Below are 16,653 nucleotides of genomic sequence, written 5' to 3' on the forward strand. Positions count from 1 at the left end.
AAGATAGAGGAGGATGCTCTCGGCAAATCCATTTGGGATGTAATATGGTTTATAAGCTCAGGCTTCTTTTTTGATGATCTGAAAGCCCATCCCAGAAGGAAGAAATGAACATTCCCCATCCCCAGTTTGAGAGTTGAGACCAGTCAGAAGCTCCATATATTCTAAGAATACCTAATTCTCATGAAGGTTTGTGGGCTTATACTTTGAATTACACATGAATTCGATGGTGTCAATATGTTTAGCATTTCCAAGCTAATAAAATGGGTCATTTTTTGGGGGGCTTTCATGATGTGATGTGCACGAGATGGAGTTTATTTTTTGATAAGGCGTTATGATTGCACAGTATAACAATGCAGTCTCTGGCTGTTCTTGTCCACAGTACAAGCCATGATCTCCAAATTTACGAATCTTCAGAAGAATTGAAAAAGAATAACCATGATGACTATGAAACTCACATTCGTCATTTACCATAAATATTTTTTTGATCTGGATTGTGATGATTAAACCAAGATCTTTCCTCCTGATGGCATGCTCATCAAGTAAATTAAAGAGGTGAAAAGATTTACCGAAAGCCTTGACGGCAATGATCCTATTAACTCAAGAACTACGTTGTCAACAAATAAAGTTCATCTTGCTTCTAATTTTATAGTTTTTAACAATTGCTCGTTGAAGAAACAGAACCTCATGAAAAAGGTGACCCGGTTGGTTCATGAAAAGATTGAATATTTTTTTAGGCAGCTAATGCTCGAAAAAAAAGAGTTTTGCATGTTTTGTTAATTATAAAAAAATAATATATTTTAGAGTAGTTTATAATTTGATTGAGCATTTATTTTTGGTAAAAAAATTATATAAAATATTTATTATATTTTTAATAAAAATTGATAAAAGAAGGGTCTTGCTCTATTCTATCTAAAATTTTTAAAAAAATTAAATTTTTAGATAGAATATCCTGCCACGCCCATTCTTACGACCATGGCAGTAAACACAAAAAAAAAATGATGCTAATAAAAAGGCTAATAAAAGCTTCCGAGGAGCCCGGGCACGGTGCGGAAATGGGAAGGCTAATGACTGAACCCGTGAGACCAGACCGACCGCATGATTAAAGCTGGCGACGCGGTAGCGAAACGACTCACCGGCCCCGAGAGGAGGAAAGAAACCAAGAAACCGCTTTATCGGACGGTCCCCATCGTCCCATCCGTACCATCAAGTACCGCGGTACGTACTCCGCGCATCTCCCTCGAGCGTTTAAGAATAAAACAAAAAAAAATTTCTCCCCCTTCTTCTTTTTGAAGGCCGCAGCTGCGATTTCGAGCGAGTTTCTATCCGTTTGCTGGGATCCGGTCGGGATCTGAGAGTTCTTTACGTTGAAGGTGTCCTTTCATAGCGTTCTGGGCGAGGGAGGGCGAGAGACGGGATGGAGAATTTGATTTCTTTGGTGAATAAGCTGCAGAGGGCTTGCAATGCCCTCGGAGATCACGGGGAGGAGAGCGCGCTGCCGACGCTATGGGATTCGCTGCCGGCGATTGCCGTCGTCGGGGGGCAGGTATGGGTTTCAAGATCTTGATTCATCAGCGTCGCGTCTTTGCTTGTTTCGGTGAGATCTGGGTGATCTCTTGCGCATTGCTGCAGATTTTGGGGTTTACTTGGTTGGATCTTTGGTTTTTGGGTTCTAGGTGGGAGATCTTCGCTGTTTCGACGTTATTTTTTCAGATTTGAAAGTCAAGATGGTTCCTATATGCTTTTTTGCGTTTGCTGATGTTTGATTTCGTACTACGGGACCGGTTCTGGTCCTGTTTGTGCCTGCTGATTGAATCTTTTTAAACTATTGCCAATATGGTGAAAAGTTTCTCCCCGGGCCCTCTCCTGCTTTTGTCATCTAGTTTCAACGACGTAGTTTTGGTCCATGTATGATCTACTCTCTATACTTCTTGCTTTTAAATCTAAAACATTTTCTTGGTTTGCTTCTTGTTTTTTTTTTTTTTTTTGTACATTTCTTTGCTTTTTCTATTTGACCCGGTTCTCCGTTGCTTTTTCCCATCCTGTACTATTATAGTTTAAACTCCTACGACAAGTAATTTGGGATTCTTCCTGCGTAATATTTTCTGGAACATTTGTGATTCTTTGGGAGCCACAGACTCTAGCTATTTTCTCTGTTCAAGTCAGACTCGTTCCACAGCTATTTGGAAAGTTTCCACTGTCAGTTGACGTAATTGAGACTCGATCCACTGATTCCACATGAACTATTCAACTGCAGTGGAAACGGAGAGGAGTTAGGTAGAATATAACAGATTTAATTTTCGAGCTGGTTTCTCCATCGACCTCTCTGATAACATTCTATTGGTTTTGGGAGTCAGCTCAATCCGCCCATGATCGGTCAACCCGATCTATTTTATTTAAAGGAAAACAACCCTTCAATAACACTTATTGGATATCTCATAACTACCAAAGGCATACTGCATCTATATATGGATAATTGCAAAACAGAAAAAAATAAGAGAGAAGGGAAAACAATGTAGAAAGAAAAAACCAAAAAGGAGAGTGATCTTTCTCCATACAAAAAGGATTCTTGAGTTGCGATCAATAAGCGTTTTTCAATTATGTAATTACGCTTACGGCTAGTGATACAAGCTGATCTACAACAAGTAAGTTTTATTTCAATCCGTTTTGATTATGATAAATTTTCCTACATTGGTATCAGAGCATTTAGGGTTGTTTTCTAGCATATTTGTGAATTAAAATAATGATTTGGTCACTGTTTTGCGAACAATTCACATAAACTAGAGTTTTGATAAAAAATGGTAACTTTCTGTATACACGTTATTTTGATCTGAAAATTTATCTGGATATAGCCAACATATAGGAGAAGATACAGTAAAAGTTTCAGGACCAGACTCTCACTGTGGTGAGAGAAAACGCAAATCCTAGTTACAGGATCCGAAACTTTGAAGATTTATAACTTTCTGTACGATGCATAGTTTGACATGATTTTGGTGTCATTGGATAGATCCTTTCACAAAATTTCTGTGCATATAAAATTTGTAATTTTTGGACAGGAATTGAGAAAGTTATAAGGTCTGAAAGTTTTTAAAGTTTCTGAAATTTTGTTGGTTTAAGGAGGAATATGATGAAGAGTAACTTTGACTATTCTACTATTCACTCTCCATCATAGAGACATCAAAATCAAATTTTGACCACACAAATGGACTTATCTCAATATACTGAATTTTTCTGTGTCATTTATTTTATTTTTCTGAATATAAAATAAATTATTATTATTTTTGTTTCGGAATGAGAAGAAAATGATAGAAAAATTATTTTTTGGAAATTAAAAATTCTGAAAATTTCTGGTGGCTTCTGGGCTTCATGTTCTAGGGGGGTTGAAGTCCAGTGGGAGAAACAACTTACGTTTAGGATTTTATACCCTCCGAAAACAAATAAAAGGGATTTATTTTTTATTTTTTTGAAAAATCATAATAAATTATATATTAATCAAAAAATTGTAATTCTAGTTCTGAAAAATTTTAAATTTAATGCTCTTTCATATCAAATACTTAAATTATATTTTTTTAGTAGTTGAAGTCTTCTCAATTGCCTCTGCATAATTCTTAGTATTTTTTTATGTGGGATAGATGGCATCTTCACTACATAATAAAAAAGAAAAAAGAAGCAAGAGAACTAAAGCCCAGAAAGTCAAATTGGAAATGGCTATAGCTAAGAAAGCAAAAGCTGAGAGTGCTTTAAGGGTTGCCGCCGAGTATAATAGAAGGATGTTGCCCTATGAGTTTGAGGACTTATACTACACCTTGATGTGTTATGAAATGGACCCAAATCACACCATTACACAATTGACTATTCCTTGTGTTATCAAGAAAATGATTTACGCTTAAAAGGCTATACAGATGTTGATTGGGGAGGAGACCTAGATGAGCATAAATCGACTTCAGGTTATGTATTTTTACTGAATAATGGTGCCATCTCTTGGAGTAGCAAAAAATAAACTTGTATTGCCTTATCTACTATAGAGGCTGAATTTGTAGCATGTGCGGTTGCAGTACAAGAAAGTGTTTGGTTGAGGAGATTTTTTCAATATCTGAGAATGACTGATGATAGTTTGGGACCAAGAATGATTCATTGTGATAGTCAAGTGGTTATTGCTTATACTAAGGATCCCAAATATCATAGTAGAACCAAATACATTGATACCAAATATAATTTTGTGAGAGACATTATAGCGAAAAAGGAAGTACCTTTGCAATATATATCTACGCATCAAATGGTAGCCGATCCGCTTACGAAACCCATTCCTAGAGATGTTTTTCTAAGATATGTCAGATCTCTAGGACTGCGTAGATTGTAATGTATAAATTATTGCAAAGTGTTATAAATTTGTCACTTCCAATATAATACTCATTTATGAATAATATTTGATTTATTCAATTTTGTCCCTAAGCATGTAATTTTGTACAGTTGAAGTAATATACACACACATTATGTGCTAGGCATATGAAGAGATTAAGTATGTCAGATAGGTTTAGATTGGCTCTCTCACACGGGCAATCGCCTTTAACGTCTAGTGACGTGTAAAGATGAGACATTTAAGCACAAAAAGTCTATTGATGAGAGATCATGCTTAAAATTGATGTCGCCTTGATAAGAAGTCAAGATGAGGTCAAAATTGATATTTTTTGTAATTGACCGAGATGGATGACCCCACTATCTATTTAGCCTGTTCAAAAGCCAGATGTGAGTTCTTGGTTGTTTGTTGTGATAAAGAGCGTTTAGAAGTGGAACTCAAGTTAGGCATTGGAATATGCCGGAACTAAAGTCTGTATGGTGTTTGTTGAAGAAAATGATATATGCTCAATGGGGGCAGAGAATAACACCGTAGCATATGATTCATACCATGTGTGCTATTTCGACCAATAAAAGAAGTGAGAGAATGGATCCCTGCTTCCTCACTGTGTGAGTCTTTATGAGGTATATGTTTGACCTCATAGGGTACCCTTATGACTTTTGACTGTTTCTTTATATTTCAGTTTGATGTTTACTACTTTAGCGTGTTACCTATAGCTTCGGTCGGACAATTATATGGGGCATGTCTAGGAAAGCAATCAAATTGAAATTGAGAGATTCGAGTAAGAAAGGAAGACTATTTTGCTTTACATCCTTATTTATATTCACCGGCCGGACAATTATATCGTATATGAGAAAGTTAGAAATAATTGTGAATATATGCAATGAGAATGATTGAGCATGCTCTCATATTGTTTGAGGGAGCAAAGATGCTTGAATCGATGTAAAGAGATAGATCTGGAGCAGACAACACTCTCAGAGCATGCCGACAGATCTCCCTCCAAATAAATAAGCACTAATGCCCTGCCCGAAAGTCTGCCGCCGTCGTGTGAGTTCCGTACTTGGCTCGCAGTAAGGCACTCCACATACTATCTAATTCCAGGATGTACCTGGGTGCATATCTCGCCGCCAGCACCTCATGCCTCGACGTCAGAGAATGAATTTTCAATTCGTCTTGTCTGGTCGGCTGACATACCACCTCCCATGCCATCAACTGAATGCCCCCTCTGCCCTCCCGTTTGCCCTAGAGGACGTTCTTGAACAGTTGCTCCAGAGACCTCAGCAACGTCACCGGCACACTGGTGTTCGACGATAGGTAGACCGGGATCGAACTAAGAATCGACCGCACTAAGATAACTCTACCCATCATGGAGAGTGCACCCATTTGCCACCTCTTAAGCCTATGTCTGATACTCATCTCGACATCCGTACAGTCCCTACGACGGAGGTGACGCCCTATGATGGGAACATCCAGGTACCTCATAGTGACCACCTGCTCACCTATGCCTAATATACCCCTGATCGCCATCCTCACTTGCACCTTGGTCTTCGGATTGAAGGTGATCGCTGATTTAGCTAGATTGACCCGTCGCCCAGAGGCTACACAGTAATCCTCAAGAATCCTACGTATGACCCTAGCCACCTACCTCATGGCCTGCACCAGGAGCATACAGTCGTTAGCAAACAGAAGATGTAATATCTAAATACTTGCCGGCACCGGTCTATATGCCTCTAGGATCTAGGTCTCCATAGTATGTCGAAGGGCTCTGGATAGTGCGTCCGAACACAGAATGAAGAGCAGTAGGGATAATGGGCACCCTTGCCGCAGTCCCATCGAAAACTCAAAAAAGTGTGTAGACGAGCCATTCACCAATATGGTAAAGGAGGGGGACCTGACACATCCTATCACCCAGCCAATCCAATCCTCCTGGAATCCGAAACTCACCAACGATCTCTGTACAAAGTTCCAACACACTTTGTCATATGCCCTCTCCATATCCAGCTTGATCCCCAATAGGCTCCTCCGACCTGGGGCTCTTTGGAGATCATGCATAAACTCCTGGGTGATAAAGACGTCATCTGAAATACTCCATCCCCCCATAAATGCCCCCTACTCTGGGCTAATGAGTCTCGGTAAGATACTCCTTAGCCTAGCCACCATTATCTTTGTCATGGCCTTGTACAAAATGGTGCACAAGCTAATCGGTCGGTAGTGGGCCGGCTCGGTTGCACCCTGTCTCTTCGGGATTAGGATGACATAGGTCCTCTTCCAATCTACAGGCATCTCTGCGGTGCTGAAGAACTGCTAAATGGCCTCTACCACATTTTGTCTAATCAATGGCTAGTATCTCCTGAAGAAGACTGGAGGAAAGCCATCTGGGCCCGAGGCTTTGTCCTCAGCTAGGGACCAGAACGCCCCCTAGATCTCCTCCACTGTGACTAGCCTAGTTAGAGCTGCATTCTCCTCCTCCAAAACCTTGACCACTGGGGGCTATAACTGGCGGACTCTCACTCCCCAACTGATCCCTCCATCTGGTGCGAAAGAACTGCTCGAACACCCCCTGATGACGTCAGGGTCCTCAGTAAGCTGACCATCGCACTCCTGGTTGCTCTGATCATGTTCCTTTGCCTTCGGATAATCATAGACTGATGAAAAAACCTGGTATTCTGGTCACTCTTCCCGATCCACTGAATTCTTGACTTTTGCCGCCACATGGTTTCCTGCTGTCGAAGTAGTGAGTCATGCATGGACAACTAGCACCTGAGCACCCCCATCTCTACATCTGTCAGCCCCCCTCTGTGCTCCTCTTGTGACTGCAGCTCGGCAATAGCAGCTTCGGCCTCCTCCATCTTTCTGAATATATTCCCCACCTCCTTCCGATTCCACCTCCTCAACCTCCACTTCGTTATCTCCAATCTTCGGGACACCCTATACATGGCCCCCCTGTACTGGCACACTCCAAGCCTCCCGAACATCGAAGATATGACAACCAGAACTTCTCAAATCTAAATGGATAATGATAAGAGAGCTGGGAAGAGGCACTCACCAAGAGTGGGCTGTGATTTGAGGCAATGCAAGGGAGATAATCCATCCTGTAATCCGGATAGCTCTGAATCCACCCCGTCATGGCGAATACTTCGTCCAGCCTCTCCTATACTCTGGCCCGCCCCTGCCTATTGTTGCACCATATGAATCTCGGGCCAACAAAACCAAGGTCAATTAGTCCATTTCGAGTGATAAATTCTTGAAACTCCCTGACCTCCCTCTTGTTGGTGAAGGGCTTCCCTCCCAATTTCTCTTATGGGCCGTCGATATAATTAAAATCCTCCACCACCACCATGGGGTACCCCTATTGAGACATCTTTGATTCCTCCTCCCACAATACCCTCTGTTCTCTGAACTCCGTGCTAGCATGCACAACTACTAAGATCCATGGCATTCCGTCACCCTATGAAATCACCATGACTATCTACTGTTCACAAACATTGAACACATCCAACTTACAGACTCCTTGCCTCCACACAGCAATGATGCCTCCCGACAATCCCTAGGATTCCACTGCATAAAATCCCCACAATCTCTGCAAGACCCTTCTAACATGTTGTAGACTTTGCTCATAGTGACAAGTCTCAAACAGGACACATACCTCCGGGTTATGAAGCTGTACCATTCTTCGAAAGTCGGGGTGAAGGATGGCTTCCTGCCCCCTCTACAATTCTACAGTATGATCGTCATGCTTTCCTCCCCTGACCACAGCCCTTCACCTGGGCCTAGTCCCCAAGCCATCAATCAAATCCCCCTCCCTTGCCCACATGGTCCGCCTGTTGGCTCTGTAGTAAATTCTTTACCTGCTGGAGTACCACCTCATGGTGGGCCCCCACCTGCCGTGACTCTCTCGGCTTCTCCTTGACCCCTAGCTTGACCACACCGATGGAGCAATCCCCCTCCAGAACATCCACTGTGGACACCTGCGTCTCCGCTCCTTCTAGTGGCATCACACCGTCCCGTCAGCCGACACCTCCTCTCCCGATGAAGTTGCCGCCCCCCCTGTGCAGAGGGTTGCGCCTTGGAATTGCAGTACGGGACGCCAATAGTCCCCTAGCCGCTCGCCGGGCTTTGGTGTCACCCTTACCTCCACTCCAGGGAGGCCTCGATGCCACTTTGGATGATAGGGATGGGGAGGAGCTACGCACCCGCAATCGGTTGCGGTGTTGGCGTGGTCGGCTATGCGCGGTCCAAGAGCCCCACGCCAATGAACCTTTGCTCGAGAGATTGTTGTTTTTGTTGTGTTGGACCATCTTAGATGGGTAATGCGACTATCTCTTGCTGCTTTGGAACCCCCGTCTAATCGCCTAGAATCCTATTCTAGCGCTCGGCAGAAACATACACCATGCAATGAACTCGGGTGGAAGAGAAAGATGTGGATTCGAATTCCAAATGACAACGAAAGCAAGAACTCTAGTAAGGACGGAAAGGGTTCATACTAGTCTAATACAATCTAGAGAGGATTGATTTATCATACTCTAGCTCAAGTCTAAGACCTAACCTCTAGACCGAAATCGGCACAAGTGCCGCCTAAGCCTTTCGGCCGACTCTCTACAAAGAGATACAACTCAATGAATAATGATCAAAAGGATATCCCTCACAAAAGGCCTAAGACTCCCTTATATAGATCTAAGACTCATGTGCCATACATGGCTTATTGACGGGATAATGAAATTAGTTCCTAATTAACCGCATGGGGAGAAAATTCAAATTCAAACTTCTTCCATACGGGGTCACATGCTGAAAATCAAATGGAAAAGATGAGCATGAAATAAGTTCCTAATCAGCCGCATGGGAAGAAAATTCAAATTCAAATTCAAACTTCTCTCATGCGAGTCACATGCTGAAATTGCAAAGGTGGAAGGCTGGATCCTTTGGGCGCGCGCTTGGTTGGCCGAAGCGCGTGATCCATTCATCCTTTGACAAGTGTCCGGCTGATGTCCTCTTTGGCTATGGATTGCTGACTTGTCACGCGCATGGAGGATTCTCCATCGGTTGTACTTGCTATATTTTGGCCGTATGAAGATCTCCTTCCTTATTTTGCGCTTGCCTTTGGTGGGCGCCTTGCTGATCCTGCCTTGTTTGTATTTCCTCATGTTCACGGATGGATGACATGGCACGCGCACATGAGGTGCAGTCCTTTAGCCCGCTGAATCTAGGCCCTTGATCTCCCGGATCTGATGGCCATGAAAGAGTCCTAGGACTCCTTCACGGATTGCTGATGTTGGCATTCCCGGAATGGGGGGCTTTCCCTTTATGCTCCCATGCATGTGGCTTTTGGATGGTTAGCTTTCCTTGTTTGCCCATGCACGCGGATTGCTGAAGTGGCATGTGCATGGGTGGCTGATCAATGGCCTGATGCATCTAGGCCCTTGCTTTCTCGGGGTCGAGTAAACATGGAAGAATCCATGCTTGGCAGGGACTCCTCCACAGTTTGATTGTTGGACCCACGTCAAGTCCTTCCTTGGTAAGGACTTAGCTACCTTGTTGGCGCCTCCTAGCTGAGCTCCCTTGATGCTTGCCATGTGGCACACGGATGGGCTGATGTCTCCTAGTCCCATGGAAACTCTAGGGTCGTTGGATGGCTGCCATTTGTCTTGGCCTTTGGGCATGCTTGCTAGCCGTGTACTGGATGTGGGCGCATGCATTCGAGTGTGCACGGGCTGATGGATTTGGCTTTATTGGTTGGGTCCCTCCACTCGCACCCAAGTGTGAATAGGCTTCATTGGATGCGCTCGAGTGTGAATAGGCTTGGCCGAACGCGCTTGGTATGCCTCCAAGCATTGAAATTGGTCCGTCCTTTCACTGTGGTTGGCATTAGTTTCCGCCAATATGCCAAGATTTTGGCTCGGCGGAGCGGGGTCCTCAACACGCGGCCCCTTTTTGGTTTCGTCTCTCCCACGGTGGAGCCCCCTCCAAGCCCTTGAGTACCAGCTTCCGGCTCTTCCAATCCATGAGTCATGTGCAGGTGAAACAGGCTATGGGCCCCATGCATCCACTCGAACCAGGTCCGTTCCCATCGGCTGAAGACGAGGCCCGATCTAGCTTCGAGAGAACTTCCTAGGCACCCGCGTGGTTGTGGCCCAACCCAGTAGCCGGTTCGGAGCTCCGCCCACGACGACCCACCAAGCCCAACTTGCCTCGACCCGCTGAGTCCAGCCCAGACCCTTGGAGGCCCAACCCATTCTTCCCTGGCCCGGCCGTCAGGCCTGACTTAGGTGGGTTGCGAGCCCGCTTGAGTGGGCCCGTGCCCTGCCGTGCCACGACCCCAGAGTCTGACTCGCAGTCCCACCCAGCCCAGAACCGGACCCAGCGCCTCGCCCAGTGCCGCTCGCCGCACCCTCGGCCGCACCCAGGTTGCCAGTCGTGCCACCAGTCACCGATGACTTCCGTCCGGCGATCTTCGCCGGCTTTTGCCACTCCTCCAAGTCAGGTGGCAAAGTCGGTGAGGCCATCCCGATGGCACTCGAGCTTGTCCTGTTAAGCTCGAATGTCTGGCCCGCAGCAGCTCCGGTTGTCGGCATTGCTGCTTTCATCGGCTTGCTCCCCACCGTTGTCGGCTTCAGCCCTCGGACCCTATTGGTGGCCAGCCATAGGCCAAAGACCCGTAGGCCAAGGAGCCGCCGTCGCCTCTGATCTCCGCAGCGTCCGGCCTCCCCAACCCAACTGTCTCGCCTGGAGCAGAGGAAGAAGACCGGCATTCTCCCACACCATGCCCAATAAGGCCACAGTTGAAGCAGAAGATTGGATGAAAGCCTGCCAGAATCGCTCGCTAAAGCCCTTGATGAAAATGCCCGACCGTAGAGGGAGACTTGCATCCACCTCAATCTTAACCCTAGCATACCCCCTCCTCCGCCTCTTCTCGGTGAATCCATCCACCGCGATAGGCCGGCCAGCCATCCCTGCAACCTCCAGGATAGACTCCCTCCTCCAATACTCTAGTGGGAGCCCGGGGAGGCGAACCCAGACCAGCACCTTGTTGACCACCTTCCTCCCTGGGACAAAGTCAGGCTGCCAGCTCTCCATGGCCAAGAGCTGGCCGGCGACTACCCAGGGCCCGTTTGCTAGCGCCGCCTCCCTATCCTCCTTCCTTCGGAAGCGAAGGGCGTGGTGTTCTTCCGCCATTGGGAACGCCTCGACCTCATAGTCGAGCTTCTCTCTCAGTCGCAACTCCCGCGCAACCCACTCCGTCGGGATTCTCTTCCCCAAACTCCTCACGATCACCGCTGTGGAGCTCCACTCTTTCCTCTCTTCCTATACCCTTTCCGGCAACAGTTCGAGGACTCCGATGAAATGCCTCTGGACAACTTCCAACTCCTCAGCCAACATTCTATGGTTAGTCCAGATCGTTTGCCGAGACTGTCCTCCAACAATCTCTGCCCAGGACGGGCTGGATCCCGTCATCCCGGGGCCTGAGCTGCCTGCGCCATCCCTTGTATGCTTCATTGCCTCCTCCTTTCCGGACCTGCCACTGCCCATCGCACTATACACCAGATGTTTGACGAAATTCCCACCCGTCGCACAGCTCCTGAAGCACCCGTATGCCTCCAACCCTTTCCAGGCAACGGCCAGTGAAGCTTCGTCTCCGGTCTCGGGCAGCAAAGAAGACGTTTCGTGTCGAGACCCCCGGCACCTCCTGCCTTCACGACCTCCAAACCCTAGTCTCCCCCAGTCTCCTCGAGCCTCCTCTCCCACCCCCGCCCTGACAATCTCCTCTCCCCACCCCCGGACGACTCCTCTCCTCCCTCGACCTCAACTCCGGCGACTGGTACCCACTTCCGGGGGCTACCTCTCCCACCTCCAGGCTCTCTCTCTCTCTCTCCCCCAAGATGTCTTTCTAGTTTGGCAGGAGTAACTTTCATGGGTTGCCTTTGAAAATAGGAATTTTATGAACCTCTCTCCGAGTATTATAATGCACATCAGCAGATCTAAAAGTTTGGGCACCATTTCATACTTATTATTTGCAAACACATTTCAATCCAATGGGAGGGGGAAATCCATTTCTGACACTATGATTCTTCAAGTCTACTGAGGGCATGTTTCGATATTCCTGTTGGAATCCCACTGGATTCATGGGATGAGATAACTAAATTGGGGGAGGGAGAGAGGGCGAGGGATCAGCCGAGGGAGAGACGTATTTTTTTTTTATCCCCATGGAAATGGGCTGAGGGAGGTCCAGTTGTTCTGGACTGAGCTGGGCCCAATATAATATAGCGGGAAATCCCATTCTCAATCCCACAATTCCAACAAGATTATCTAAACAGTCCCTTAGCATGTCTCCTTCCTGATGTGTGTGTGTGTGTATAGGAAAATGTTAATGCTTTGCCTATATTTCTTTTAAATTGGATAATTGAAAAATAACAAGCCTATATTATAACCCTCATTTGAAGGGAGGGTTAGCCCATAGAATGTGCAAACCAGGAACAAGAAGAAAAGGATGAAGTTGTAGAATCGTAAGGAATAAGGTGTGATGGGGCTTAGATGGATTGAGAAAACATCAAGTAATAAATCATTGAAGGTGCATTGCTGAAACTTGAGATTGTATTAATTGATTAGGAGAGAAGTTTTTAAAAATCTTGAAGTAAGCAATATGCACATGAAAAGCTAATTCAAGGAATGTCAGAGTTGAAGAAGAGGTGATGCTTCAAGAAATGGGGTAAAAGATTGCGAAAGATCTAAAGTACTGATTAGGCTAACTATATAATTTGTGCTATGCAAAATGATAAACTAAACCACAAAGGGTGAGACAAAATTCTTGAATAAGATTATGGGAAGGAAAACAAGATATGTAGACCAAATGGGTAGAATAAGAATGAGAATAATGTCATTTTGTTGAATTTTTGGTAAGGTAGAAAAATCCTGTAAAAAGAGAAACCATAAGAACTTTCTTAGAAAAAGGATTCAATTGGAGGAATATACTTTAACTATTGCGATCCTGGAGATGCTTTAGTATTATCGTTTGATTTTTGATGGCCTTTTTGTTGGTCTGGACCAAGTTATCCATATCGCCATGTTGCACACGTAAGACCCAAAACAGGGATAGTTCAGTCCATGATATGCTAGCTTGATTTTTTAATGATGAGTTGATCATCGATGGGAAGTTGCCATAGTTTATCATGTTTAGAAATCAAACTCATGGTCATTAAGATTTAATTTTTCTCCTTCAATATAAAAAATTAGACTTGTATGTATTAAAGATGGGATTAAAATTATGCCTTTGAAGATCTTTGAGAAAATCAATGATATTAACTGTTAAAATCTTGGTTTGTCTGCTGTCTTCCAATTCTTGAAATAAATTATATTGAATGCTTCTTTCATTTTTCTTTTATGCTTCAGCATTGCCTTTTTTTGGAATTATCAAGGGAAAAGCCTAATAGAAATTCAGCAAAATGGTCTCAGAAAGCGATTTGTTTAAGGTTTCAGGACCTGTACATCTAACCTCTGTGAACTGGTAAGGTTATATTCTGTAAGTTAAGGTCTTTTCCTACTTTTAGCATTATCCAAGCATCCTAAAAATTTTTATTGGGAATGTGCCAAAAAAAAAATGGGGAAAATTAAAGAAGTATACAGACCTTAAGAAAAAAATAAAGAGGTTTGTTAACTGATAGAAATTCTAAATATATATTGCACTAGCTATAAAAATATTAATAGATTTTACTTGTAGCATGAGTTAGCAACTATATCCTTGCATGTTTAATGGGCATACTGTTACAGACTAATGTAAGCCTGCGATATTTTGTCTCTGTCTTCAAAAATTGTTCCAAAGATCTGATAGTATTGTCACCGGTGACTGATTGTGCTGTTATATTTTCTGAGTGATTTCCATATGTGCTTTCTGCTGCATATGATATTTAACCAGATTACAAATTCTGACTGGTTTTGGTATGGTCAGCTTGTGTGGCATTGCAGCAGCATAGTTTGATGATTGTATTCTAAGTAACATGCCTTCTCCAATCAAAATATGTATTCATCCTTACGGATGTAGTTTTGATATACTGTAGCTTGAAAATGCTCTAGAACCAGCTCTCAATACACTGTAAACCCTCTCTGAATTAGTGCTGGATTTCTGGTCAAGGAATATTTGGATAAGAGAGGGAACTACCATGTGACCGTGAAATCCTGTTGGCAGGGATGGGGCCTAAAAGGCCACTAGGCTAATCCATAATAGGGTTATCTTGAAACTTCTCCGGATCCTTTCTGAAAAGAGAACTTCTCAGGGATCCAGCAAATCCTATTTGAAACTTGTCACGCCCCCGCCTCCGCCTCCGCCTCCGCGGGGCACGTGCGGCACCTAGTGCCCACGTGAGGGGAGAACACGGGGCTCCCCTGCCAGATATTGTCCGGTTCCGGGGTCCGCACGTGCGTCGCACGCACTGCTCAGACCCCTCCCTGGTTTTGTTTTCCACCCAAAACACGTCTGCAGGATTTGGAGACACCCGTCTCATATGCCTAGTTTCTGAAACGAGTCTTTCCGATGTGGGACTATTGGGCCCTACACCCTTCCAACCATCGGACAAGAGCCGTCCTCGGCTCTGATACCAAATGTCACGCCCCCGCCTTTGCGGGGCACGTGCGGCACCCAGTGCCCACATGGGAGCCACATGAGGGGAGAACACGGGGCTCCCCTGACAGATATTGTCCGGTTCCGGAGCCCGCACGCGCGTCGCACGCACTGCTCAGACCCCTCTCCGGTTTTGTTTTCCACCCAAAACGCGTCTACAGGATTTGGAGACATTCGCCTCATATGCCCAGGCTCTGGAACGAGTCTTTCCGATGTGGGACTATTGGGCCTCACAAAACTACTAAGATTTTCCCTTGATTTGATTTACTCAGCTTGCAAATAATTTGTGGTTGAGGTATGTTGTCATTAAATTATGCATGTTTCTTCTCCAGTGAGATGCCCCATGCATTCTCGCCATCTGATTTTCACTTTAGCTTCAAAACACCACGGCTTAGATTTGGGTGGATTGAAATTATTATTTATGTCATTTTGCATACAACAGGAACTGCCCACATCACCAGAGATCTATTGCTGCTACTCTGGTTCAGGGTGCATATGTCCTAGAGCATGACCGTCAAAAAAACCGCCATGGTCCGGAAGCCTGTGCACCAGCCTGGTGGGAAAATTTTCATTTCGAACTTATCCGTAAACTTGTTGATGTTGATGATTTTTCCATCTTTGGTGCCATCTATGAATTCAAATCCCCTTCCTCCATCCAAAACTCATCAAACGGCAATGCCCCAAAATTTGTCATTGCTTTCCGAGGTAACCTCTTCAAGAAAGAATCTATTTCTCAGGATCTTAAACTGGATATCCGCTTCTTAATAAATGACCTTGATCGGACTCCCCGCTTTGAAATTGCGATGCAAGCTGTTCGGAACCTGGTTTCAGCTGGAGGTCAGAATGTATGGTTAGCTGGTCATTCTTTGGGGTCAGCAATTACAACACTTGCTGGAAAAAATATGGCTAAGACAGGTATCAATCTTAGAACCTTTCTCTTTAATCCACCATTCATCTCTGCCCCACTTGAGAGGATCAAAGAAGAGAAGGTGAAGCAGGGAATCAGGATTGCTAAAAGCTTTATCACAGCTGGACTTGCAGTGGCTGTAAGAGGTCATGATAATAGCTCTGAGGGTTCCTTTGCCATGCTAGCATCATGGGTTCCAAATCTTTTTGTTAACCCAGCGGATGTTATCTGCTCGGAATATATTGGATACTTTGAACACCGGAAAACGATGGAGAAGATTGGGGCAGGACATATAGAGAAGCTGGCAACACAGACTTCAGGCAGGCACATGGTAAGGAGTCTTTTCTTGAGTGAACCTGGAAAGGAGTCTGAGCCATTGCGCCTTCTTCCATCAGCAAGATTGACAAGAAATTTGAGCCCTTCCCCAGACTTCAGGCAGGCACATGGTATCCGGCAGTGGTGGGAACCGGATCTAAATTTGCAATGCGAGGAATACATTTACAACTGAAATGAAGCACAACAATTTTTACAGTTTATATGAAGCACAGTAATTTCTTGTTCTTTAGTGTAGGCAGTAGTATGGCAACATTAAATGCGTGCAACTTCATAGGTTATCAATACATTGTGAAGTTTCTGTTGTCAGATAAGCTGTATGTTTCATCATTTTCAAAGCACACCAATTAGTGGATTTTGATCGGATGATCAAGGCACATACTTCATGGCCCTTCTGATGGCTTCTGCTGATGTAGGGGGAAATTTCTATGCATTCAAGCATGAGACCTTTTC

At 44.7% G+C, this 16,653-nt stretch overlaps 1 protein-coding gene across 3 annotated transcripts; it reads left to right on the forward strand.

Annotated features, from left to right (window-relative positions):
- The first annotated feature begins 1,275 nt into the window (after positions 1-1,275).
- On the forward strand, positions 1,276-16,506 carry LOC103699925 (GDSL esterase/lipase At4g10955-like). Of its 3 annotated transcripts, none has more exons than XM_039131644.1 (3): positions 1,276-1,543; positions 13,736-13,850; positions 15,403-16,506. In XM_039131644.1, exons 2-3 carry the CDS (start codon positions 13,789-13,791, stop codon positions 16,373-16,375), a joined length of 1,035 nt encoding a protein of 344 aa, XP_038987572.1. In that variant the 5' UTR covers positions 1,276-1,543; positions 13,736-13,788; the 3' UTR covers positions 16,376-16,506. The 3 variants fall into 3 exon arrangements, with proteins under 3 accessions (XP_038987572.1, XP_038987573.1, XP_038987571.1); XM_039131645.1 differs by lacking the exon at positions 13,736-13,850 and having other exon boundaries at positions 15,403-15,665; positions 15,771-16,506; XM_039131643.1 differs by lacking the exon at positions 13,736-13,850.
- Positions 16,507-16,653: the final 147 nt, after the last annotated feature.

This window comes from Phoenix dactylifera, chromosome 11, assembly GCF_009389715.1.
Source record: "Phoenix dactylifera cultivar Barhee BC4 chromosome 11, palm_55x_up_171113_PBpolish2nd_filt_p, whole genome shotgun sequence".
Taxonomy (NCBI): domain Eukaryota; kingdom Viridiplantae; phylum Streptophyta; class Magnoliopsida; order Arecales; family Arecaceae; genus Phoenix; species Phoenix dactylifera.